At 43.6% G+C, this 26,383-nt stretch overlaps 1 protein-coding gene across 4 annotated transcripts in view; it reads left to right on the top strand.

The window, feature by feature from the left end:
• LOC129826494 (solute carrier family 23 member 2-like) overlaps positions 1-26,383 on the top strand; it is a 63,615-nt gene that overhangs the window by 30,635 nt on the left and 6,597 nt on the right. For 3 of the 4 annotated variants that reach the window (XM_055887280.1, XM_055887283.1, XM_055887282.1), the window contains 13 exons: positions 560-768; positions 3,104-3,202; positions 4,917-5,033; positions 5,630-5,787; positions 9,685-9,773; positions 12,356-12,426; positions 14,697-14,878; positions 17,007-17,127; positions 22,840-22,996; positions 23,122-23,269; positions 23,457-23,562; positions 24,122-24,389; positions 24,512-24,607. In XM_055887280.1, the coding sequence (XP_055743255.1) occupies positions 560-768; positions 3,104-3,202; positions 4,917-5,033; positions 5,630-5,787; positions 9,685-9,773; positions 12,356-12,426; positions 14,697-14,878; positions 17,007-17,127; positions 22,840-22,996; positions 23,122-23,269; positions 23,457-23,562; positions 24,122-24,389; positions 24,512-24,607 (1,821 nt within the window). The remainder of the gene's footprint in view (positions 1-559; positions 769-3,103; positions 3,203-4,916; positions 5,034-5,629; positions 5,788-9,684; positions 9,774-12,355; positions 12,427-14,696; positions 14,879-17,006; positions 17,128-22,839; positions 22,997-23,121; positions 23,270-23,456; positions 23,563-24,121; positions 24,390-24,511; positions 24,608-26,383) is intronic. The other variant, XM_055887281.1, reaches the window with a different exon arrangement.

Below are 26,383 nucleotides of genomic sequence, written 5' to 3'. Positions count from 1 at the left end.
TGCCCTGTTTCTCATCGATACCTGACAGCATACTGTATGAGTGTATACATCTGGGGCTGCGTCCCAAATTACACCTTATTCTCTTTATAGTGCACTACGTTTGTGCAGGGCCCATAGAGCTCTGGTCAAAAGTAGTGCAGTGTATATGGAAAAGGGTGCCATTTGGAACTCCTTCGGGGTCTCCCAGGCCCATCCCAGTATTGGGTCTCTCCACAGTCCTGGAACACATCTGATCTCTGCTCCAGTCTGGGGTGAAGAGATGGTGACTGTGCAGATACTGATGCCTTAGGTCTGGGGCTCTGGAACCAGGACCAGACAGCTGTCTATCTGTAAACTCTGCTTTAAACCAAACTCTGTAAACTCAGGTTTAAGCCCAACCCTGCTCTCCATCCACACACCCCCGTGGAGCTTTTGGCCCAGTGGGCAAAAGGACAATTTTCTAGCATAGTCTACCTGGTACCGTACCTACCGTACCTACTGTAATACTGTAGTCTAGATGACATCAAGGGCAGACTCAGGAAAGTTGTGTAGTAAATAATCCATCTCTTATCTCTCTCAGTGGATGACACAGTCCTGGACCATGTAAGGGAGCTGAAGGATCAATCTGCAGTGTTTCTACCGGAGCGGGAGACGGGAAGAGCGAGGGAAGAGGAGGAAGATAGAGGAATGGGCGTGGGGAAGAATACCACCTCTATGTCGATGGAGGGAGGAGAAGGGGGGAAGTATGAGGAGGAGAACAAACACAGTGCAGACTTCTACCCCATTCCGGTACGCTGTGTGTGTTCTGTCTGTATGCGTGCATCTGTGTGTGTCTGCTTACACTGGGGATTTAGTCAGTTAAAGCGGCAATCTGCAGTTACTACATACATTTTTTTTTTACTTATAAATGAATGATATTTACCCATTTGATTTTTCAAGAATAGAACTTAGAAATGCCTCCATGAGCTTAGTTCAACTGTCATACCCCATCAGAACCCAAAATAAATATTTGTAGACATGGCCTTAAAGCATGCTTAAAACTATAATTTTGTTATCATGGATAGTCAGAGCCATGGATGCCAGGACTCTCTATGAATTTGAAAGTGGTTACATTTGTCCAGGCCCATCCCTCAGCTTCTTACCAAAGCAGAGGGGGGGTGAGCACTGTTATTGGCCCTTTAAGGGTCATCAAGCTGACACACTGACAGAGGAGTGATGGTAAAGACATGGTTTGTCCACCATACACAAAGACCTGTCATTAGGATCACTTAACACTTGTCAGGGTCACACACCCATTGACAAACATCCACGCATGCACTGTTAGTCTCCATGTTGTGCCAGTTTTGTTCTGGCCATTTCCTCTTGGTTGGCGCACAGTCCCCTCATGTAGGTCACACCACAAATCAACAATAACGGTTTCCCTAGCCACACACACACACAGACATTATACTGTACTGAGGAGCCCAAACACAAAGCCTCTCTGGGTTTTAAGTAACTCAGAGTTTTACGACTATATATCCTGTTTGTTATAAGTATCCCATTCACATGCTCCTGTTACTGAATGGCTGAATAGGACAGAGGTGGATAAAGGGACACAATGGCCTTCCTCAATTACCTGTACAGCCAGTCTCCCTCCCTTCTGTCTTTCTCTTCCTCCTTTCTTTGTCTTTCTTTCTTTGCCCCTTGCATTCATTCTTTAATCTCCCCCTCGTTGTCCTCTCCATAGCTCTCTATCGCCATAGCTCTCTCCCAAGGGTACTAGTTTTGTGACGTCTAGGGATGTGATGTCTGGGGCAGCAGGTAGCCTAGCGGTAAGAGCGTTGGGCCAGTAAGTAAAAGGTCACTTGTTCGAATACCCGAGCCTACAAGGTGAAAAATCTGTAGATGGAACAACACATTTCACTGCACCTTTCCAGTGTATGCCAATAAAATATTTTTTTCAGGAACTAATGTCCATTAATACAAATGACAGACCTTCAGTTCATTCTAAGTTCTCTCATCTGATGACTGCTCTGTCAGCAGTAATATTTCCCAGCTAGTGAAAGATAGGCAGTAGGATGGAATGTGTCCCCAGGAAAGGTACTCACACACACACACACACACACACACTTGAATGCCAATGACATTTGAGTCTGAACAAGAGTCATTTGTTGTTTTTCATGCCTGGCAGACTAGATGCAAAGATGGATGAAAGTATGCAAAGACGCATCCTCAAATCAAATTTAGACAAATGCCACTGTGTGTGTGTGAGAGACTGCCCTTCTATACTTTGAACTTCATCTGTGATTTGCTAACCAAGCCACAGATGGAGAACAAACAGGACACAACACACACGCACAGTGATGTCATGACCTTGGATCCATCCCTACAGCGTGTGTGTGTGTGCAGCAGTGTGATAAATATACCAATGTAAAAAAAAAAATATATAATAATAAAGTCACATACACAGGATAGGTGCAGTGAAATGTTTTTTTACACATTTCAGCCATAGTAGTACCGTGCTCCTGGAGGGTTAAGTACCCTGCTCAAGGACACATAGACCTTTTTTTTCTTTTCACCTCGTCGGCTCGGGTCTTCAACTAATGAAGAAACTGATGTACTTATGGCCCAGTATTCCCAGAGATAATTTTCCAGACAAAGTGCAAAGGCTCCCAAAGCAACACCCAGGCTGTCTTTTGTGTGTTATGTCTGATAGTTCTGTTAACTTTACCCAATCAGCATCAATGTCCTTGCTTTCCTTGAAATGTTCTCTCTGTTGTACGTGAGTGTATATAAGTTGTGCTACTTTGTATAATGCAGTGTGAAATGTTTGTAAAATACTTACTAGGGTGAGGTTTTTGCGGTGCAAAAAAGCGTCACTGTTGTCAAAACACTGCTACACTGCAAAGGCACAGCGCACCAGCATAACACTATGGAAGTTTGTCATTTCTCTTCCCCAACATTGGCTTTATACAGTTACATTTCTGAAAGAAATGCTGTTACAATAATAGAGGGATAATGTAATATGGGTCCTTGGTACTCAATGTTTCATAGTTAGTTAGCCCAGATCAATGATTGACATGTGTCTGTCTGTGTATGTAGTGCACAGTAGGTGGTTAAAGTATTGACAAGCATCTGTCTGTAGGTGGTGGTGAACGGAGTGGAACAGGCCGCTGGAGACCAGGACACTGAAGACACTGAGCTGATGGCCATCTACACTAAAGAGAACCAGGAAAGAGAGAAGGTACGAGACACACACGCATAGTTTAAACTCCTAACTCTCCCTTCTCTCATACCCTCTCACTCACCCTGTCCCTCCCCTACATCCTTTGTTTATCCCTGCTCTTTTGATCATCCTCTCTTCTCTCTGTCACTGTGACTCTGCACTTTTCCCCTTGTGTGAGAAAGGGAGAGAAAGATAGTCAGAGGCAAGAGGAATTTCTCACAGGTGTCTGCTTGAATCTCTCCCTTTTTTCTCTCTCCCTTTCTGAATCTCTCCCGTATTTCTTTGACTACACTCTCTTGTTGAATTGTTCAGCCTTTCCCTCTTCCTTGCTGAATATTCTTCTCCCATCTCCTGCCCATCTGTCTGTTATGTTGCTGTCAAATCATCAGACTACAGTATGACAGTTCTGTAGTTTGTCTCCAGGGAGATCTCCCAACAGGTCTATCGTGAGCTACTAGTAGCTCGCAGCCCACCTATGAGTAGCTCGTCAAACAATTCTGAAAGTACATGCAATTTTCACGTGTTCCACCGCAAACGGTCATAAACAAATCTCACAAGTGTCAGACACCAGCAAGCTCCCAGCTACTATCTATTCAATGTAAAATGTTCATTGTCCCACCCCTGGTTAGCAACTATTGGCTTAAAAACCCAATCCTAACACAATATCTGCCAATTAACTTCCAGGAACATTGTCCCTGTCTGTCTGTGTGGCGTGCGCTCGTTTGTTTATCACTCCGTGTGTAGACATTTGAGGTGATTACCGTCTTGTGGGTTGACAGAAATATTTTCCCCAAAACCTTCTCAATTAAATGTTAACTGCAAAATAGGCTTACCTGGCAGAAGAATATCATCGGTATTTGTTATTTGCAAACTTTGCCATGAAATGAGCAGCAGCAGTGCAGATCTATCGCTAGACGCTCAATTAAAGGGCCAGATGAGCGATGGTCTTCTTAAAAATATATATATATATAATTATTCATTTCTTTCTTTAACAAAATACATTAATTTACCTTTTTATTAAACTAGGCAAGTCAGTTTAAGAACAAATTCTTATTTACAATGACGGCCTACCTGTATTAAAGGTGAATTACATTAAAAAATCTAAATTTGTTCGTTTTCAACCAGACCAAAAAAAACGTCTTCTGGTGTGATTTAAGCATTGACATGGACTCAGTTGTTTCTCTATAGACAATTGTAATTTTAAGAGTGAAAAATAAAACTGAACATAATTTGGGAAACTATAAAACAGAATTTGGGGGGGAAATCTCAACTATAAAATCTCTTTGGAGTTGTTTATTAACCATTATTTCATCAGGTGTATTGACAGAACTTTCTTATGTACACCAAGTATCCTGGGAATAGTTGCAGGGGACAGGAGAAGAGAAGAATGCCTATTTGAAAGCTAGAAAAAAACATGTTCCATTTTTAAAAAGTAGCTCTCATGCTAGAGAAGGTTGGAGGCCCTATATAGTGCACTATTTTGGGGTATGGTTAGTTTCAGGTTTTGACCTCCCTAAGGCAAACACACACTCAAAAAAAAAAATCTTTCACCTTTTATTTAACTAGGCACATAGTAATCTATCTGTAGGCTTAAATACACTTAGTCTAAAAATAAAACTTACGTCTTAAAACCCTTTGGTCCAGAGATTGTATACCCTGTGGTGTGTGAGGGTGTACAGTAGCCTACAGCTATAGTCTAAAAAACTGTCTTCTCACCTTTGCGTTTGTGTAGAGTTCCATGTCGGAGACGTTGGACAGTGCAGACAGTATGGACGCCAGGAGAATGGACATGATCTACACCATCGAAGACACACCTCCCTGGTACCTGTGTATATTCCTGGGCTTACAGGTGAGACACACACCCACAGCTCTGGTATCTCTGTTTTGCAAGTACCAGATAAGCATGTGTTGTGTGTTTGACTGTCTGAAATATGTATAAATGTAATCTAAATAATATGGCTTCCTCCTTGTCTCCTCTCCTTCACTGATGTGAAAGCTAATTCCTAATAAAGTTCCTCTCCCTATTGCTTTCACCTGTCCTTTATCAGTGCTGATGATGAACAAGGAGAGGAAGCCACTTAAATTCAGACTATAAAAATGCAGCTAAGCCCAGGCCTAAAAAAATGCCATCTCACCACTTATTCAAGTCACTTCCTCTTTCCTGTTCTATAACCCGTATCATGTAACATAGTTACATCAGGAGTGGGTAGATTAAGCCCCTCCCCTTTATACTCATGCTTATGAAACATACTGTTATGGAAGTTGATGCTCTGCTTCACTGTCACACAGACACACAGAGACCTCAATAACCTCAATCAATATTAACTCAGTCAATATTTACACAACAGTCCTGTCTGTTAACATAAACACATACACACTGTAAAAGGCCATCACACACAGTGACACACAGATCTCATTCTAACCCTCTCTCACCTCTCTCTCCAGCACTACTTGACGTGTTTCAGTGGTACTATCGCAGTGCCGTTCCTGCTAGCTGAAGCCATGTGTGTAGGGTTTGACCAGTGGGCTACCAGTCAGCTCATAGGAACTATCTTCTTCTGTGTGGGAATTACCACCCTGCTACAGACTACACTGGGCTGCAGGTACACACACATGCATACCTACATGCATACATACATATAGTTGAAGTCGGAGGTTTACATACACTTAGGTTGGAGTCATTAAAACTTGTTTTTCAACCACTCCACAAATTTCTTGTTCACAAACTATAGTTTTGGCAAGTCGGTTAGGACATCTACTTTATGCATGACACAAGTAATTTTTCCAACAATTGTTTAGACAGATTATTTCACGTATAATTCACTGTATCACAATTCCAGTGGGTCAGAAGTTTACATACACACACAAAATTGACTGCGTCTTTAAACAGCTTGGAAAATTCCAGAAAATTATGTCATGGCTTTAGAAGCTTCTGATAGGCTAATTGACATAATTTGAGTCAATTGGAGGTGTACCTGTGGATGTATTTCAAGGCCTACCTTCAAACTCAGTGCCTCTTTGCTTGACATCATGGGAAAATCAAAAGAAATCAGCCAAGACCTCAGGGGGAAAAAATGGTAGACCTCCACAAGACCTCCACAAGTCTGGTTCATCTTTGGGAGCAATTTCCAAATGCCTGAAGGTACCACATTCATCTGTACAAACAATAGTACGCAAGTATAAACACCATGGGGCCACGCAGCGTCATACCGCTCAGGAAAGAGACGCGTTCTGTCTCCTGGAGATGAACGTACTTAGGTGCAAAAAGTGCAAATCAATCCCAGAACAAACAGAAAAGGACCTTGTAAGATGCTGGAGGAAACGGGTACAAAAGTATCTATATAGTAAAACGAGTTCTATATTGACATAACCCGAAAGGCTGCTCAGCAAGGAGGAAGCCACTGCTCCAAAACCGGCGTAAAAAAGCCAGACTACAGTTTGCAACTGCACACGAGGACAAAGATCGTAATTTTTGGAGAAATTACCATTGTTATGTTTAGAGGAATAAGGGGGAGGCTTGCAAGCTGAACATCATCCCAATCGTGAAGCACAGGGGTGGCAGCATCATGTTGTGGGGGTGCTTTGCTGCAGGAGGGACTGGTGCACTTCACAAAATAGATGGCGTCATGAGGAAGGAAAATTATGTGGATATATTGAAGCAACATCTCAAGACATCAGTCAGGAAGTTAAAGCTTGGTCGCAAATGTGTCTTCCAAATGGACAATGACCCCCAAGCATACTTCCAATGTTGTGGCAAAATGGCTTAAGGACAACAAAGTCAAGGTATTGGAGTGAACATCACAAAGCCCTGACCTCAATCCTATAGACAATTTGTGGGCAGAACTGAAAAAGCGTGTGTGAGCAAGGAGGCCTACAAACCTGACTTAGTTACACCAGCTCTGTCAGGAGGAATGGGCCAAAATTCACCCAACTTATTGTGGGAAGCTTGTGGAAGGCTACCAGAAACGTTTGTCCCAAGTTAAACAATTTAAAGGCAATGCTACCAAATACTAATGTGTGTAAACTTCTGACCCACAGGGAATGTGATGAAAGAAATAAAAGCTGAAATAAATCATTCTCTACTATTGTTCTGACCTTTCACATTCTTTAGTTAATACATGATTCCATATGTGTTATTTCATAGTTTTGATGTCTTCACTATTATTCTACAATGTAGAAAGTAGTCAAAATAAAGAAAAACCCTTGAATGAGTAGGTCTCTCCCCCTCTATCCCTCTCTAGAAATATGATATCCTTTAGAAATGCCACAGCCAGGTTTCATATTTGTTGCCATGGTTATTATTGCTACCAAACGTGAATGTGACGCTAGATGCCATGCCACGTCATGGTAGTCTGTCTGTTGTTTGTAATTGTGTTTGTGCAGTCTGCCTGTCTGTCTCATGGCCCAGATACAGCAGCATTGACGGGAAGCCACTGCACACACACACAATGGACACACACAGAAAGTACTCTCCTAGTCTCATGGCCTTGAGTGATTTCTTTCTGAAAGGAGAGAACGAAGCAGTATTTTTACTTTTTAGCCATTAGTGATTTGTCTAACAGTCAGGTACAGCCTTGAAAAGAACTGCAGACACACACCCACACTCACTCACCCACACACACAGACCAGCGGTATGGCGGACCTGTGTTTGCCTGGCACACACACAACACACACTCCGCTCAGGGAGAAACCAGGCATTCTGCCACATAGGACTACTGTGAAAAATGGGTCGATGTAATTTTAGCTGTGGCCAATTCTCCTGTCTTTAGTCCTGCAATTAGGACTGGTCACACAGAGAAGCATGCACAGTACTCTCTCACACACAGAGGACTAGCCTATACATAGAACTCACACAGATGGTAAGATCATGCACCAGTCACAGTTGATGTTTTTCTGTGTGCCCTGTAGTAAACCTTAGAACTGTGAACTCAAAGAAGAATTTGAGAAATTGTTAGTGAGATATCTGTTCTCTGCTCCATCATGTCTCGCTGACAACACACTCACACACCGGCTACTTGCCAACTCATCCAAAGTCAATATGACGTCCATCTTTTCACTAATGACCGTCATCTTTGTGTCACAAATCACAGCTATCTGTGTCACCCTGGCAACATGGATAAGGTGGGAGTGGAGGGAGGGAAGAAATGAGCACTGTGGTAGAGGGCTGGAAATGAGGGAGAGATGGATGAGGTAGAGGGCAGGAGGACTGAGGTAGAGAGCTGATGTGTACTGAAGCATAAGGGGAGGGTGGGGCTGAGGGAGAGCGAGAGGGAAGGGATGTATAGAGGAAGATGAATGGAGAGAGGAGAGGACTGCTAGTGGCTGTGTTTGAGTCATGGTGCTAAGTGAGGTGAGGTCAGATCACAAACACTCTAGGAAAGGTGATTTTGTGTGTGTGTTTACGTGTCATTGTGTGCACAGCTGGTCCCACCTGCGGACAACATGTGACCCTCTGAGGTAGATGAGTGCTGCTGGGTAAATTGGTGTCTGTGCATTTGTCACGGTCTCTCACCCCCCAACCCCCATACACACACACACGTCAGTGACGCTGACACTCAAATGGCCCACGTTTCGTTCTAATCTATTATTATATAAATAATGTTAGTGATATTTCATTTTAGAGCAAACATTCAAATACAAAGCGGGCTTTTAAAGGTGCGTAGGGTGTTTTGCCTTTCACGCCAGCGACCTGGGTTCGCTTCCCTGCCCCACCGTTCGCTACACTAGTGTCAGAAGTGCGATAACACCTGTGAGGCCAGCGGAACACATGACTCGGATGTGTGAGGGGGCTGAGTAGTCGACACACGGGGACGTGGTTTCCCGTTTGAATGGGGCAGTGTAGTGATCCTTGCTATAGGAGCCACATTATAATTCACACCAAGTGGGTTAACCCCATAGTAGGGTGTTTGCCTTTTACGCCAGAGACCTGGGTCCGCTGCAGTACATTGATCGATTTAATCTGGTTGGTCATCAGAGTTAATGATGGTGTGTCACTGCACACTGACCAGCATTCAAATCAATGCCAATTATCAGCCAGCACCTGCTCCGTTCAAACAGCGCAGCTCTGTCAGTGTCCATGCTGTTACTGTTGCCTAACCAGGGTAGACCCTGCTGCTTAGTGTTCACTAGTGACATCTAGTGGACAAACAGGAGAACGGTTGCTTGCGCCACTGGAACCCACAGCTATAAAGGCCACAACACTGGCATAATCATCACATAACCATCATGCTATGATGACTGACTTTACACTGTTTACCACTGACTGACACTAACAATGTTTCCATCAACTGACTGGATCGACTTAGTGATAGATCAGCGATTTTACATGTGTGAACGCGATATATTGAAGAGATATACAGAATATGCTATGTCAAGTAACAATATGTACAATGCAAGTAGAGTGAAAAGTTCCCTACTGAGCAGTGAGGTAGAGTGTATTGGAGGAATGGGTGCATGTGTATTCTTACTAATAGAGTAATTGTGCGGTGTTGTTGTTCCAGGCTTCCTCTGTTCCAGGCGAGTGCATTTGCCTTCCTGGCTCCTGCCAGAGCAATCCTGTCACTAGACAAGTGGAAGTGCAACGCTACAGGTAAACACACACACAAATGCATACACAGGTGAGTACACACACCCCACAAGTACCTTCACTATAACCTGGTCTCACCCTCATTCTCCTGCTCACGTGAGCTGGCATCAGTAGAGCTGACTGGAACCTCAGCTGGCATCAGATGAGTTTCTCAGGTTGTCATCAGATTAGGCTTCCAGGTTTGGTGCAAAGGTGTGTTAATGTCAGTGTTTTGGAAAAACCTTGTATTTCACTTGTCGGTGGTTTAGATTTTGTTAAAAAATATACTGAACAAAAAAATATAAATGCCACATGCAACAATATCAAAGATTTTGTGTTACAGTTCATATAAGAAAATCAGTCAATTGAAATAAATGCTTAGTCCCTTATCAATGGATTTCACATGACTGGGAAGACAAATATGCATCTGTTTGTTAAAGATAACTTAACAAAAAAAAACAGTCAGTATCTGGTGTGACTAGGGTTGTGGTGACCATATTACCGCCACACCGGCGGTCTTGAAGGCAGTCAAATTCCACGTGACCATTTAGTCCTGGTAATTAGGCTTCTCCAAGCTCTGGTGCTATTGATGGTCATTAGTAGCCCACCAAACGTGCTAACTGCCTGGTACTCAGCACTCCATTGTCCCTCTAATCACTCTTGACATCAACATCAATGCAAATCATCAAATTTATTTATAAAGCCCTTTTTACATCAGCTGATATCTCAAAGTGCTGTACAGAAACCCAGCCTAAAACCCCAAACAGCAAGCAATGCAGGTGTAGAAGCACGGTGACAAGGAAAAACTCCCTAGAAAGGCCAGAACCTAGGAAGAAACCTAGAGAGGAACCAGGCTATAAGGTGTGGCTAGTCCTCTTCTGGCTGTGCCGGGTGGAGATTATAACAGAACATGGTCAAGATGTTCAAATGTTCATAGATGACCAGCAGGGTCAAATAATAATAATAATCACATTGGTTGTCGAGGGTGCAACAGGTCAGCACCTCAGGAGTAAATGTCAGTTGGCTTTTCATAGCCAATCATTGAGAGTATCTCTACCACTCCTGCTGTCTCTAGAGAGTTGAAAACAGCAGGTCTGGGACAGGTAGCACGTCCAGTGAACAGGTCAGGGTTCCATAGCCGCAGGCAGAACAGTTGAAACTGGAGCAGCAGCACGGCCAGGTGGACTGGGGACAGCAAGGAGTCATCAGGCCAGGTAGTCCTGAGGCATGGTCCTAGGGCTCAGGTCCTCCAAGAGAGAGAATTAGAGAGAGCGTACTTAAATTCACACAGGACACCGGATAAGACAGGAGAAATACTCCAGATATAACAGGCTGACCCTAGCCCCCTGACACACAAACTACTGCAGCATAATTACTGGAGGCTGAGACAGGAGGGGTCGGGAGACACTGTGGCCCCATCCGACGATACCCCCGGACAGGGCCAAACAGGCAGGATATAACCCCACCCACTTTGCCAAAGCACAGCCCCCACACCACTAGAGGGATATCTTCAACCACCAACTTACCATCCTGAGACAAGGCTAAGTATAGCCCACAAAGATCTCCACCACGGCACAACCCAATGGGTGGCGCCAACACGGACAGGAAGATCACGTCAGTGACTCAACCCACTCAAGTGACGCACCCCTCCTAGGGACGGCATGGAAGAGCACCAGTAAGCCAGTGACTCAGCCCCTGTAATAGGATTAGAGGCAGAGAATCCCAGTGGAGAGAGTCGAACCGGCCAGGCAGAGACAGCAAGGGCGGTTCGTTTCTCCAGAGCCTTTCACCTTCACACTCCTGGGCCAGACTACACTCAATCATAGGACCTACTGAAGAGATGAGTCTTCAATAAAGACTTAAAGGTTGAGACCGAGTCTGCGTCTCTCACATGAGTAGGCAGACCATTCCATAAAAATTGAGTTCTAAAGAGAAAGCCCTGCCTCCAGCTGTTTGCAAATGTAATCAAACATCTAATCAAACACTTCGAGACCCCATAAGCTCATGTTGTGCAACATTTCTATAGGCTTTGCAATTGTGTGAGAAAACAGAGTGATGGCCTCTATTAAAAAGAGGAGGATCCCATATTCCTCAACTTTCCTAATATTAAGCAAATATTAAGCACATTTATTATCTTTACAACAGAAGTATAGCCTACCTGGCTGGCATGAAAATGGACCACAGGAAAAGCGTCCTCCATTCGCTATTTAAGTGCAGAGATGTCATCGAGACAGGTGCATGGCAATGGTCCATTTTTAATCCAAACGAATTTGACAAATATATTATTTAGTATACAGTACCAGTCAAAAGTTTGGACACCTACTCATTCCTGGGTTTTTCTTTATTTGTACTATTTTCTACATTGTGTAGAATAATAGTGTAGACATCAAAACTATGAAATAACACATATATGGAATCGGGTAGTAACCAATAAAGTGTTAAATAAATCAAAATATATTTTATTTGAGATTCTTCAAAGTAGCCACCCTTTGCCTTGACAGCTTTACACACTCAGAACGATAATTGTGTTTAATCATCCTTCGCTCTTCTTTCTGTGTCTCTATTTTCTTTTTTTCCTCTCTTTCTCCATTATTTCTGTCCCTCAGTGGTTCCGCCCATGTTCAACGAAACCGAGCTGTTCAACACTGAACACATCTGGCATCCCCGAATACGAGAGGTGAGAGGGGGAGGAGCACTGAAATGAGAGATGGAGGGGGTGACATGGGATATATTTTAAAAGTACCCAAACCTTACCTTGCATTAGTGTACAGAGAGAGGTCTACTCCGGTGTTCTGTGTCAGTGTTATTCAAGCCCATGTTAGCCCATCAGCGGCACCTAGTCACAGACTAAAACGTAGAGTAGAAAGAGTTCTAATTGATGATGCTTGTTGAGGCCTGTTGCTGTGACTCAGCCGTTGTGTGTGTGTGTGTGTGTGTGTGTGTGCGCGCTCAGAGAGTATGACAGAGGCGGTTAACTCCCATTAACCTTTTTATAAGGCTTGTGTAAGTGGGTTTTGTAACCCTGTTTTGACACGTGCGTGTGAGGGAATAACTCAATGATGATGTCACAATGAATAGAATTAGAGACATGGACATTGATAGGCTTGAGGGGGAATAGTAATTTCATTAAACAGTCATTCATTTTCCAGACTTGTTCCAGGTGTTGCGATTGCTCTTATAAAGGAAAAATAAAGATAACTTCCTCTCTATGATCACTTCCCTAAATGGTAATGATAACTGCGTATATACAGTGGGGCAAAAAAAGTATTTAGTCAGCCACCAATTGTGCAAGTTCTCCCACTTAAAAAGATGAGAGAGGCCTGTAATTTTCATCATAGGTACACTTCAACTATGACAGACAAAATGAGAAAGAAAATCACATTGTAGGATTTTTAATGAATTGATTTGCAAATTATGGTGGAAAATAAGTATTTGGTCACCTACAAACAAGCAAGATTTCTGGCTCTCACAGACCTGTAACTTCTTCTTTAAGAGGCTCCTCTGTCCCCCACTTGTTACCTGTATTAATGGCACCTGTTTGAACTTGTTATCAGTATAAAAGACACCTGTCCACAACCTCAAACAGTCATACTCCAAACTCCACTATGGCCAAGACCAAAGAGCTGTCAAAGGACACCAGAAACAAAATTGTAGAACTGCACCAGGCTGGGAAGACTGAATCTGCAATAGGTAAGCAGCTTGGTTTGAAGAAATCAACTGTGGGAGCAATTATTAGGAAATGGAAGACATACAAGACCACTGATAATCTCCCTCGATCTGGGGCTCCACGCAAGATCTCACCCCGTGGGGTCAAAATAATCACAAGAACGGTGAGCAAAAATCCCAGAACCACACGGGGGGACCTAGTGAATGACCTGCAGAGAACTGGGACCAAAGTAACAAAGCCTACCATCAGTAACACACTACGCCGCCAGGGACTCAAATCCTGCAGTGCCAGACGTGTCCCCCTGCTTAAGCCAGTACATGTCCAGGCCCGTCTGAAGTTTGCTAGAGAGCATTTGGATGATCCAGAAGAAGATTGGGAGAATGTCATATGGTCAGATGAAACCAAAATAGAACTTTTTGGTAAAAACTCAACTCGTCGTGTTTGGAGGACAAAGAATGCTGAGTTGCATCCAAAGAACACCATACCTACTGTGAAGCATGGGGGTGGAAACATCATGCTTTGGGGCTGTTTTTCTGCAAAGGGACCAGGGCGACTGATCCGTGTAAAGGAAGGAAAGAATGAATGGGGCCATGTATCGTGAGATTGAGTGAAAACCTCCTTCCATCAGCAAGGGCATTGAAGATGAAACGTGGCTGGGTCTTTCAGCATGACAATGATCCCAAACACACCGCCCGGGCAACGAAGGAGTGGCTTCGTAAGAAGCATTTCAAGGTCCTGGAGTGGCCTAGCCAGTCTCCAGATCTCAACCCCATAGAAAATCTTTGGAGGGAGGTGAAAGTCCGTGTTGCCTAGTAACAGCCCCAAAACATCACTGCTCTAGAGGAGATCTGCATGGAGGAATGTGCCAAAATACCAGCAACAGTGTGTGAAAACCTTGTGAAGACTTACAGAAAACGTTTGACCTCTGTCATTGCCAACAAAGGGTATATAACAAAGTATTGAGAAACTTTTGTTATTGACCAAATACTTATTTTCCACCATAATTTGCAAATAAATTCATTAAAAATCCTACAATGTGATTTTTCTGGAGAAAAAAAATCTAATTTTGTCCGTCATAGTTGAAGTGTACCTATGATGAAAATTACAGGCCTCATCTTTTTAAGCGGGAGAACTTGCACAATTGGTGGCTGACTAAATACTCTTTTGCCCCACTGTACATTTAATTAGGGACTTTGGCACATAAATAAAGTGCTTTATTATGAAATGACATTACAAATTGTACTATTCTCTCTCTCTTTGCGCCCCCCCCCCCCCCCCAGATCCAGGGGGCTATCATTGTGTCGTCTCTGATAGAGGTGTGTATCGGCTTCCTGGGGCTTCCAGGGCTCCTGTTGAAATACATCGGCCCTCTGACCATCACCCCAACCGTGGCCCTCATCGGCCTTTCTGGCTTCCAGGCTGCAGGGGAGAGAGCAGGGAAACACTGGGGCATCGCCATGCTGTGAGTAGTACACTGTGGTTCTAGGCTTTCCTGACTGATTAGTCCCCTGTCCAGTTCCCAGCCCGCTAAGTTTACTATACTGTCTGTTGTCTTATGATACAAGGCACATTTCTGTCAAATCTGACAATAAAATGCTATCTTATACTATTAGACTGATTCCCGCCCTCAGAGGCATCCTTAACCAATCAATTACCGTAACTGCCCATTACACAGCCAATCAGAAACCATACCCAGTCGACACAGCTGCCCTGCAGAATGGAGGTGGGAAATCAGTGCTGCTCCAGACAGAGAGCTCTGGGTCAGGAGGTTTAGCAGAGCTGTGTCTGCTGGTAACTGTTTCTGTCTTACGTTCAGTTATTTACTCATTTATTTTATATTTTGGGAAATTTGTCTTGCAACTCATCTCAAACAGCACAGCATCACATACAGTTAATTCGGGAAGTATTCAGACCCCTTCCCTTTTTCCAAATGTAGTTACATTACAGCCTTATTCTAAAATGTATTAAATATTTGTTTTTCATCATCAGTCTACACACAATACCCCATAATAATAAAGCGAAAACAGGTTTTTAGAAATTTTGGCAAATGTATAATTTTTTTTATAAATAATACCTTATGTGCATAAGTATTCAGACCATTTGCTATGACATTTGAAATTGAACTCAGGTTCATCCGGTTTCCATTGATCGTCCTTTAGATGTTTCTACAACTTGATTAGAGTCCACCGGTGGTAAATTCAATTGATTGGACATGATTTGGAAAGGCACACACCTGGAGGCACACATAAGGTACCACTGTTGACAGAGCAAAAACCAAGCCATGAGGTCGAAGGAATTGTCGGTAGAGCGCCAAGACAGTGTCGAGGTACAGATCTGGGGAAGGCTACCAAAACATTTCTGCAGCATTGAAGGTCCCCAAGATCACTGTGGCCTCCATCATTCTTAAATTGAGTTTGGAACCACCAATACTCTTCCTAGAGCTGGCCGTTCGGCCAAACTGAGCAATCAGGGGAGAAGGGCCTTGGTCAGGGAAGTGACCAAGAACCCGATGGTCACTCTGACAGAGCTCCAGAATTCCTTTGGAGATGGGAGAACCTTCCAGAAGGACAACCATCCCTGCAGCACTCCACCAATCATGCCTTTATATGGTAGAGTGGCCAGACGCAAGCCACTCCTCAGTAAAACGCACATGACGACCCGCTTGGAGTTTGCCAAAAGTCACCTAAAGGACTCTGACCATGAGAAACAAGATTTTCTGGTCTGATGAAACCAAAATGTACATATATGGCCTGAATGCCAAGCATCACATCTGGAGGAAACCTGGTGAAACATGGTGGTGGCAGCATCATGCTGTGGGGATGTTTTTTAGCGGCAGGGACTGGAGACTAGTCAGGATCGAGGGAAAGATGTAGTACAAAGAGATCCTTGATGAAAATCTGCTCCAGAGTGCTCAGGAGCTCAGACTGGGGCCAAGGTTCACCTTCCAACAAGATAACGACCCTAAGCACACAGCCAAGACAACGCAGGAGCCTTGAGTGGCCCAGCCAGAGCCCGGACTTGAACCCGATCAAACGTCTCAACGAGAGCTCAAAATAGCTGTGCAGCAACGCTCCCCATCCAACCTGAAAGAGCTTGAGAGGATCTGCAGAGAAGAATGGGAGAAACTCCCCAAATACAGATGTGCCAGGCTTGTAGCGTCATAACCAAGAAGACTCTAGGCTGTAATTGCTGTCAAAGGTGCTTCAACAAAGTACTGAGTAAAGGGTCTGAATACTTATGTAAATGTAATATTTCAGTTTTATACATTTTCTTTATCAATTAGCAAAAATGTAAAAAAAACAAGTTTTTGCTTTGTCATTATGGGGTAATGTGTGTAGATTGAGGGGGAAAAACAACATTTTAGAATAAGGCAGTATTGTAACAAAATGTGGGAAAAGTGAAGCATCTTTCTAACTTCTTTGTTGTCAATTAATTGATTTTGTGTCCCTTTTTGAGAATGAACCCTTTGGATCCAGACGTCTTTATAGGAGGGTTATTGCTTCTTTTTGCAAATGTTTAACCGTTCTACAAACCCTTGGCTGCTGTAGTTCTTACTTGTGAGCTCTCTCTTTCTCTTTGTCTGTCTGTAGGACTATATTCCTGGTGTTGTTGTTCTCTCAGTATGCGAGGAACGTACAGCTTCCTCTGCCCATCTACAAGGCTAAGAAAGGATGGACCTCTTATAGATTACAGCTCTTCAAGATGTTCCCCGTGAGTACCCTCACGCACACACATATATACATGCATGCATACATACACACACACACACACACAGAGACAGACAGACAGACGCCCACAGAACGATTGTGAAATTCAGTAGCGGGCACACGTGAGCGCACTAACACGCATACCTAGACACACGTCACTTCTCCTGGAACAGTGTGCTCTTCGATCTGATCTGTCACGGATCAAGTGAGGTCAGACCAATGGGCACACACTCCTCCCATTACTTGTTGAGTTCTGCTTTTCTAATATTATTCATCTCCCCTGTAGGGCTGGGCGATATGAGATATATATATACAGTTGAAGTCTTAGCCAAATACAGATATACTCAGTTTTTCACAATTCCTGACATTTAATCATAGTAAAAATTCCCTCTTAGGTCAATTAGGATCACCACTTTATTTTAAGAATGTTGAATGTCAGAATAATAATGATTTTATTTCAGCTTTTATTTCTTTCATCATTCTCAGTGGGTCAGAAGTTTACATACACTCAATTAGTATTTGGTAGCATTGCCTTTAAATTGTTTAACTTGGGACAAACGTTTCTGGTAGCCTTCCACAAGCTTCCCACAATAAGTTGGGTGAATTTTGGCCCATTCCTCCTGACAGAGCTGGTGTAACTAAGTCAGGTTTGTAGGCCTCCTTGCTCACACACACTTTTTCAGTTCTGCCCACAAATTGTCTATAGGATTGAGGTCAGGGCTTTGTGATGGCCACTCCAATACCTTGACTTTGTTGTCCATTTTTCCACAACTTTGGAAGTATGCTTGGTGTCATTGTCCATTTGGAAGACCATTTTGTGACCAAGCTTTAACTTCCTTACTGATGTCTTGAGATGTTGCTTCAATATATCCACATAATTTTCCTTCCTCGTGACGCCATCTATTTTGTGAAGTGCACCAGTCCCTCCTGCAGCAAAGCACCCCCACAACATGATGCTGCCACCCCTGTGCTTCACGGTTGGGATGGTGTTCTTCGGCTTGCAAGCATCCCCCTTTTTCCTCCAAACATAACAATGGTCATTATGGCCAAACAGTTCTATTTCTGTTTCATCAGACCAGAAGACATTTCTCCAAAAAGTACAATCTTTGTCCCCATGTGCAGTTGCAAACCGTAGTCTGGCTTTTTTATGGCGGTTTTGTAGCAGTGGCTTCCTTGGTGAGCGGCCTTTCAGGTTATGTCGATATAGGACTCGTTTTACTGTGGGTATAGATACTTTTGTACCTGTTTCATCCAGCATCTTCACACGTGGTACCTTCAGGCATTTGGAAATTGCTCCCAAGGATGAACGAGACTTGTGGAGGTCTAGAATTTTTTTTTCTGAAGACTTGGCTAATTTCTTTTGATTTTCCCATGATGTCAAGCGAAGAGGCACTGAGTTTGAAGGTAAGCCTTGAAATACATCCACAGGTACACCTCCAATTGGCTCAGGCTAATTGAAATCATTTATCAGAAGCTTCTAAAGCCATGACATCATTTTCTGGAATTTTCCAAGTTGTTTAAAGGCACAGTCAACTTAGTGTACGTAAACTTCTGACCCACTGTAATTGTGATACAGTGAAATAATCTGTCTGTAAACAATTGTTGGGAAAAATTACTTGTCATGCACAAAGTAGATGTCCTTAACCGACTTGCTATAGTTTGTTAACAAGAAATTTGTGGAGTGGTTGAAAAATGAGTTTTAATGACTCCAACCGAAGTGTGTATAAAGTTATGACTCCAACTGTATATCGTGTGACGATAGAAAAAAAACGTCTATCGTTTCATATTATGCTCTATCGTTTATTTCGTTTTCGCAAATGTGGTAATTTCCTGTATTGCTCAATAAAGAGAGAGAGAGAGAGCCGACCACACACAATTCAGAGTTAAATTTTATATTCCATCTTTAATATATATACAAGCTTCACCAAAGCCCTTTTTTGACTCTCAGATCAATTCAGTGTCTATAAATGAATTCTCTGAGTGCTTACAAAACAATTCTTAGTTTCATTTATAGCCAAGATACACCCCTAAACTTACAAAGAATCTTTTACCCAAAAGAGGAGTATCCTATCGCTAGACAGCCTCAGCTATAAATCATCGTTCAGTTTGATCTCACAAGACAAGGTTTCAATCTCATGCTTGGTACTTCACTGTCTACCAACCATTACCTCATCCAATGGCATATATCAATTGTCATTTGAGATACTCCCATCTCAACTACACCCCCTCCTGGATAAGCTCAGAAAAGACAGTGAGCCTCTTAGGTCATATACTAGATCAAGATAAGGGCAACCTCAGAGGGGAAATACAATGGTTCCAAACACTGCCAAACTCCTTCCCCCTATGAGAAAAGTAGGGAGTGACTGGCGTACAGACATTGTATGAGAACTGACTGGTTCCCCAATTAATAACTCCATCTTTTCACATGGTTTAGGAATAGTTACAGACACATTCCCATAAGAACACAACGTTCCCATAAGAAAACAACGTTCCATTCTGTCCTCCTCCCCTTCTGATATTCTACATAGCACCACATGGTTTAACATATACATTGACATATGAAGACAAGACTGACCTCTCCCCTCTCTGGCCCCATTCTAATGACAAGTATCTCACAAGCATATGATGAAAATAACAGCTTATCTATCTATGTTACTTAGCTAAATCTGATTCTGCCACGACACAAATCACACTCTTTATGGCAATATTTTTCGTCAATTGGACACGGCTTTGCGTTCTTCCACTCGTGCCGTTCAGTCGCATGGACGTGGTTTGAGTATGAAAAGTCTAACATGGCCCAGAAAACCGTCATCTGCAAAATATGCGGCTGGCCGGTCCCAACAACAGACTCAAACCTCTTTAACCTCTTTTACCACCTACGCAAGAATCATGTGAAACAGTATGGAGTGAGTCTACGATGAGACCCAAAAAAGTACTGTAACGACCCTGGGTTTATAAACGCGGAAATCGACTGCCGCAGGAGCATGCTTTTGCGGCACAGTCGATAGCGCGCCGGACCTCGGGCTAGAAGGTGGAGGGTTCGAGACCTGCTCCCTGCTGTTTCATTACAGTACAGTCGAGTGCTCAAAACAAACCCTCGACTCAGACGTTGCAAGAGGCTTTTGCCCGCCACACACCATATGACAAAGAATCACAAAGATTGAAGGGGATAACAGCTGCCGTTACAACTTACATCTGCAAAGACATGGCCCCAATTTACACGGTCGAGAAACGGGGGGTTTCATGAAGGTTTTGTGAGTTGGTGCTAACACGCGACCCAAGGTACCAAATGCAAATTGATATGTGACACGTATTAATGCCAAAATAACATGCAAAACAGGCAAGCCCCCAAAAATATATATATATACACTGCTCAAAAAAATAAAGGGAACACTTAAACACAATGTAACTCCAAGTCAATCACACTTCTGTGAAATCAAACTGTCCACTTAGGAAGCAACACTGATTGACAATAAATTTCACATGCTGTTGTGCAAATGGAATAGACAAAAGGTGGAAATTATAGGCAATTAGCAAGACACCCCCAAAAAAGGAGTGATTCTGCAGGTGGTGACCACACACCACACACCACTTCTCAGTTCCTATGCTTCCTGGCTGATGTTTTGGTCACTTTTGAATGCTGGCGGTGCTCTCACTCTAGTGGTAGCATGAGACGGAGTCTACAACCCACACAAGTGGCTCAGGTAGTGCAGTTCATCCAGGATGGCACATCAATGCGAGCTGTGGCAAAAAGGTTTGCTGTGTCTGTCAGCGTAGTGTCCAGAGCATGGAGGCGCTACCAGGAGACAGGTCAGCACATCAGGAGACGTGGAGGAGGCCGTAGGAGGGCAACAACCCAGCAGCAGGACCGCTACCTCCGCCTTTGTGCAAGGAGGTGCACTGCCAACGCCCTGCAAAATGACCTCCAGCAGGCCACAAATGTGCATGTGTCTTCTCAAACGGTCAGAAACAGACTCCATGAGGGTGGTATGAGGGCCCGACGTCCACAGGTGGGGGTTGTGCTTACAGCCCAACACCGTGCAGGACGTTTGCCATTTGCCAGAGAACACCAAGATTGGCAAATTCGCCACTGGCGCCCTGTGCTCTTCACAGATGAAAGCAGGTTCACACTGAGCACATGTGACAGACGTGACAGAGTCTGGAGATGCCGTGGAGAACGTTCTGCTGCCTGCAACATCCTCCAGCATGACCGGTTTGGCGGTGGGTCAGTCATGGTGTGGGGTGGCATTTCTTTGTGGGGCCGCACAGCCCTCCATGTGCTCGCCTGAGGTAGCCTGACTGCCGTTAGGTACCGAGATGAGATCCTCAGAGCCCTTGTGAGACCATATGCTGACACATGCACATTTGTGGCCTGCTGGAGGTCATTTTGCAGGGCTCTGGCAGTGCACCTCCTTGCACTAAGGCGGAGGTAGCGGTCCTGCTGCTGGGTTGTTGCCCTCCTACGGCCTCCTCCACATCTCCTGATGTACTGGCCTGTCTCCTGGTAGCGCCTCCATGCTCTGGACACTACGCTGACAGACACAGCAAACCTTTTTGCCACAGCTCGCATTGATGTGCCATCTTGGATGAACTGCACTACCTGAGCCACTTGTGTGGGTTGTAGACTCCGTCTCATGCTACCACTAGAGTGAAAGCACTGCCAGCATTCAAAAGTGAACAAAACATCAGCCAGGAAGCATAGGAACTGAGAAGTGGTGTGTGTGGTCACCACCTGCAGAACCATTCCGTTTTTGGGGGTGTCTTGCTAATTGCCTATAATTTCCACCTTTTGTCTATTCCATTTGCACAACAGCATGTGAAATGTATTGTCAATCAGTGTTGCTTCCTAAGTGGACAGTTTGATTTCACAGAAGTGTGATTGACTTGGAGTTACATTGTGTTTAAGTGTTCCCTTTATTTTTTTGAGCAGTGTATTTTTTTTGTTTGCAACTATAGTTGAAGTGTTTTCTATTTACCTTTTTTAGATTTTATAGATAAAAAATGTATATTTTGATATGCTTAATTGAACATTTACACAAAGGTTCTAAATAAAAGGAGAAATAATAAAATATGAGTAGGCACCATTTTATTTGAGTTTAATTCAACATGTAATAAGAAATGGGCCTTTACATGTGGTCATTTTATATCAACTATTCATTGTATTTACAGAAAATGCGCTATATCGTGATATGTATCGTGATCGGGATATGAAATGAGCTCTATATCGGGATATGAGATTTTGGCCATATGGCCCAGCCCTACTCCCCTGTCTCCTTCCTCCCCATTCCTCTTAATAAGATCTGAAATGATTGTCTCCTATGGTGCGTCTCTCTCCCCCTGCTGGTCATTTGATGTCATGATTTATCTGCTGCTGTAATATAACAGGTAGACACTGGAAAGGATCTAATAAAGTCATCTTCATCACGCTCTCTCCCTGTCTCATTAAAGTTTCACTCTTATGTTACTATTTACTTTAAACATGTGGGAGAATAGAGTTTTTCAAATTATGATTAAATGTTAAAAGCACCCTCAAGTAGCATTTCACCAAAGGTCTACTATTTATGAAGCTGCTGTTTACTGTTGAACTGGTGACAACTCTCCCATACTTGAATAAAGTAATCATCATCATCACTCCGCTACAGTTATTGTGTAACTCACCAGGACATACTGTATGTGTTTCTTTGATTTGACGGTCATGTTTAACCCTCCCCCTCAGATTATCATGGCCATCCTGGTGTCATGGCTGATCTGTTTCATCTTCACTGTAACCAACGTTTTCCCACCGGAGAAAGACAAGTACGGTTACTACGCCCGCACTGACGCACGCCAGGGGATACTGGCAGCTGCACCTTGGTTCAAGATCCCCTACCCCTGTGAGTTACCCCTCCTTATGTTGTTCAACCTTGCCCCTAGCTAAGTCCAAACTCTTGATAAGAGCATTCAACAGGTTTGTAGCTTCCTCAAATCTAGAATGTTGAGTTTGTGTTTTTACCCATAGTTCAGTGGGGTGTTCCTACGGTAACAGCGGCAGGGGTGATAGGTATGTTCAGTGCCGTGGTCGCTAGCATCATCGAGTCCATCGGGGACTACTACGCCTGTGCCCGACTCTCCTGTGCCCCCCCACCCCCTATTCACGCCATCAACAGGTACCTGACCTTGCTCGCATAGGTCCTTGCCTAATGCACATCATAGAAAAGTTTGCTATAAAAGTAGCATAAATCTGATTAAATCACGCAGACAATGGTTTGAATCATGACTTGAGATCCGTGTGTGTACCTGTAACTACCTTCCAAAACAGATACAAAACCTTTTTTTCTGTTTTTCTCTCTCTAGGGGTATATTTATGGAAGGTCTGTCCTGCGTGTTGGATGGGCTGATGGGGACAGGAAACGGCTCTACTTCCTCCAGTCCTAATATAGGTGTGCTGGGCATCACAAAGGTAACCATCACACATCAACAGAGATTCCCACTACGAATTCTATACAAATATTACATATTTATGTTTTAATTGAGGGGGTTCAATTCATCTCGTCCGTGTAGGCATTGATTTTTAACCGGACAGCTATGTTGGCTCAAAACAAAAGTGACTTAATTAACCATCTGTAGTAATTAGTAGGATTCTGTTTTCCCATGCGAAAGTGATTCCTTCTGATAGTGTTTTATCTGCCTTCCCAATGAAAACTAGTTTGAAAATTCAAACATACATTTTATAGAAAAGAGATGTTTGTTTCTGGACGATGCACCATGCTGCCTTGTTGACATCATGACGGAGCGGCGCAGATTACTGTTCCATTTGAGAACAGCGCAGCTTCATCCCTGCTTTTGCCCGATGATGTGACAGGCCATTGACGATTCATCCCATGTCAGAATAAAATAACTCCCTCACTGACTAGTAATCTGCTTGGATCTAATTGGCTCTGTATAGTGGGACAGTTTTATTCTTCCTGATATCCTTTGATCCGCTCTCACTCCCTGCTGCTCTCTGATTGGTCCTCCAGGTAGGCAGCCGGCGTGTGATCCAGTACGGTGCTGCTATGATGCTGCTGCTAGGGCTGGTGGGTAAATTCAGTGCGTTGTTTGCCTCCCTGCCTGACCCTGTCCTGGGGGCGCTGTTCTGTACCCTGTTTGGGATGATCACAGCTGTGGGACTGTCCAACCTGCAGTTTGTAGACCTCAACTCCTCCAGGAACCTCTTTGTTTTGGGCTTCTCCATCTTCTTTGGCCTGGTGCTGCCCAGCTATCTCAAACAGAACCCTCTGGTCACTGGTGAGTGGAAGACAAGTTAGAGTGCACCACATAATTAGCTCAATGGCCTACTCCTTCAGTGTTCTCACACATTATAAAAGGACTGGGTAGCTCTCTGAACCCTCTCTTTCTCTGTCTCTCAGGTATAGTGTCGCTAGACCAGGTGTTGAATGTGCTCCTGACCACAGCCATGTTCGTAGGGGGGTCAGTGGCATTTGTGCTGGACAACACTATCCCTGGTGAGTAGACTGTGCTATCACACTCACCGTTAGTTATAACACTATTGCTGCTGAGTAGACTGTGCTATCACTGTTAATTATAACACTACCCCTGCTGAGTAGACTGGACTGTCGCTGTTAGTTAAAACTTCTTCAGGATCGGTGTCCCTTCCACAGGACGGTTGAGCTAACGTAGGCTAATGCGATTAGCATGAGGTTGTAACAAGAACATTTCCCAGGACATAGACATATCTGATATTGGCAGAAAGCTTAAATTCTTGTTAATCTAACTGCACTGTCTAATTTACAGTAGCTATTAGTGAAAGAATACCATGCTATTGTTTGAGGAGAGTGCACAATATTGAACATGAAAGTTATTAATAAACAAATTAGGCACATTTGGGCAGTCTTGATACATCAATTTGAACAGAAAGAAAATGGTTCATTGGATCAGTCAAACATGTTGCACATACACTGCCATCTGGTGGCCAAAATCTAAATTGCACCTGGGCTGTAATAATACGTTATGGTCTTTCTCTTGCATTTCAAAGATGATGGTACAAACATTTTTTACAAAAGAACAGTTGGATTTGTCTTTGTATTATCTTTTACCAGATCATTTGTGTTATTCTCCTACATTCCTTTCACATTTCCACAAACTTCAAAGTGTTTCCTTTCAAATGGTGCCAAGAATATGCATATCCTTGCTTCAGGGCCTGAGCTACAGGCAGTTTGATTTGGGTATGTCATTTTAGGCGAAAATTGAAAAAAGGGGGCGGGTCCTTAAGATAGTGTTAATTATAACACTATCCCTGCTGAGTAGACTGGACTGTGGCTGTTAGTTAAAACACTATCCCTGCTGAGTAGACTGGACTGTCGCTGTTAGTTAAAACTGCTGAGTAGACTGGACTGTCGCTGTTAGTTAAAACTGCTGAGTAGACTGGACTGTCGCTGTTAGTTAAAACTGCTGAGTAGACTGGACTGTCGCTGTTAGTTAAAACACTATCCCTGCTGAGTAGACTGGACTGTGGCTGTTAGTTAAAACACTATCCCTGCTGAGTAGACTGGACTGTGGCTGTTAGTTAAAACACTATCCCTGCTGAGTAGACTGGACTGTGGCTGTTAGTTAAAACACTATCCCTGCTGAGTAGACTGGACTGTGGCTGTTAGTTAAAACACTATCCCTGCTGAGTAGACTGGACTGTGGCTGTTAGTTAAAACACTATCCCTGCTGAGTAGACTGGACTGTCGCTGTTAGTTAAAACACTATCCCTGCTGAGTAGACTGGACTGTCGCTGTTAGTTAAAACACTATCCCTGCTGAGTAGACTGGACTGTCGCTGTTAGTTAAAACACTATCCCTGCTGAGTAGACTGGACTGTGGCTGTTAGTTAAAACACTATCCCTGCTGAGTAGACTGGACTGTGGCTGTTAGTTAAAACACTATCCCTGCTGAGTAGACTGGACTGTGGCTGTTAGTTAAAACACTATCCCTGCTGAGTAGACTGGACTGTCGCTGTTAGTTAAAACACTATCCCTGCTGAGTAGACTGGACTGTCGCTGTTAGTTAAAACACTATCCCTGCTGAGTAGACTGGACTGTGGCTGTTAGTTAAAACACTATCCCTGCTGAGTAGACTGGACTGTGGCTGTTAGTTAAAACACTATCCCTGCTGAGTAGACTGGACTGTGGCTGTTAGTTAAAACACTATATATCCCTTGTGATTTTATTTACAGATAGGACAAGGATATCACAAACTGTTGCCTTCTCCAATTGCTCACCCCCTCTTCCTCCTGTA

Source organism: Salvelinus fontinalis, chromosome 28, assembly GCF_029448725.1.
Source record: "Salvelinus fontinalis isolate EN_2023a chromosome 28, ASM2944872v1, whole genome shotgun sequence".
NCBI classification, from domain to species: Eukaryota; Metazoa; Chordata; class Actinopteri; order Salmoniformes; family Salmonidae; genus Salvelinus; species Salvelinus fontinalis.
This window is presented reverse-complemented; position numbering and strand designations above follow the sequence as displayed.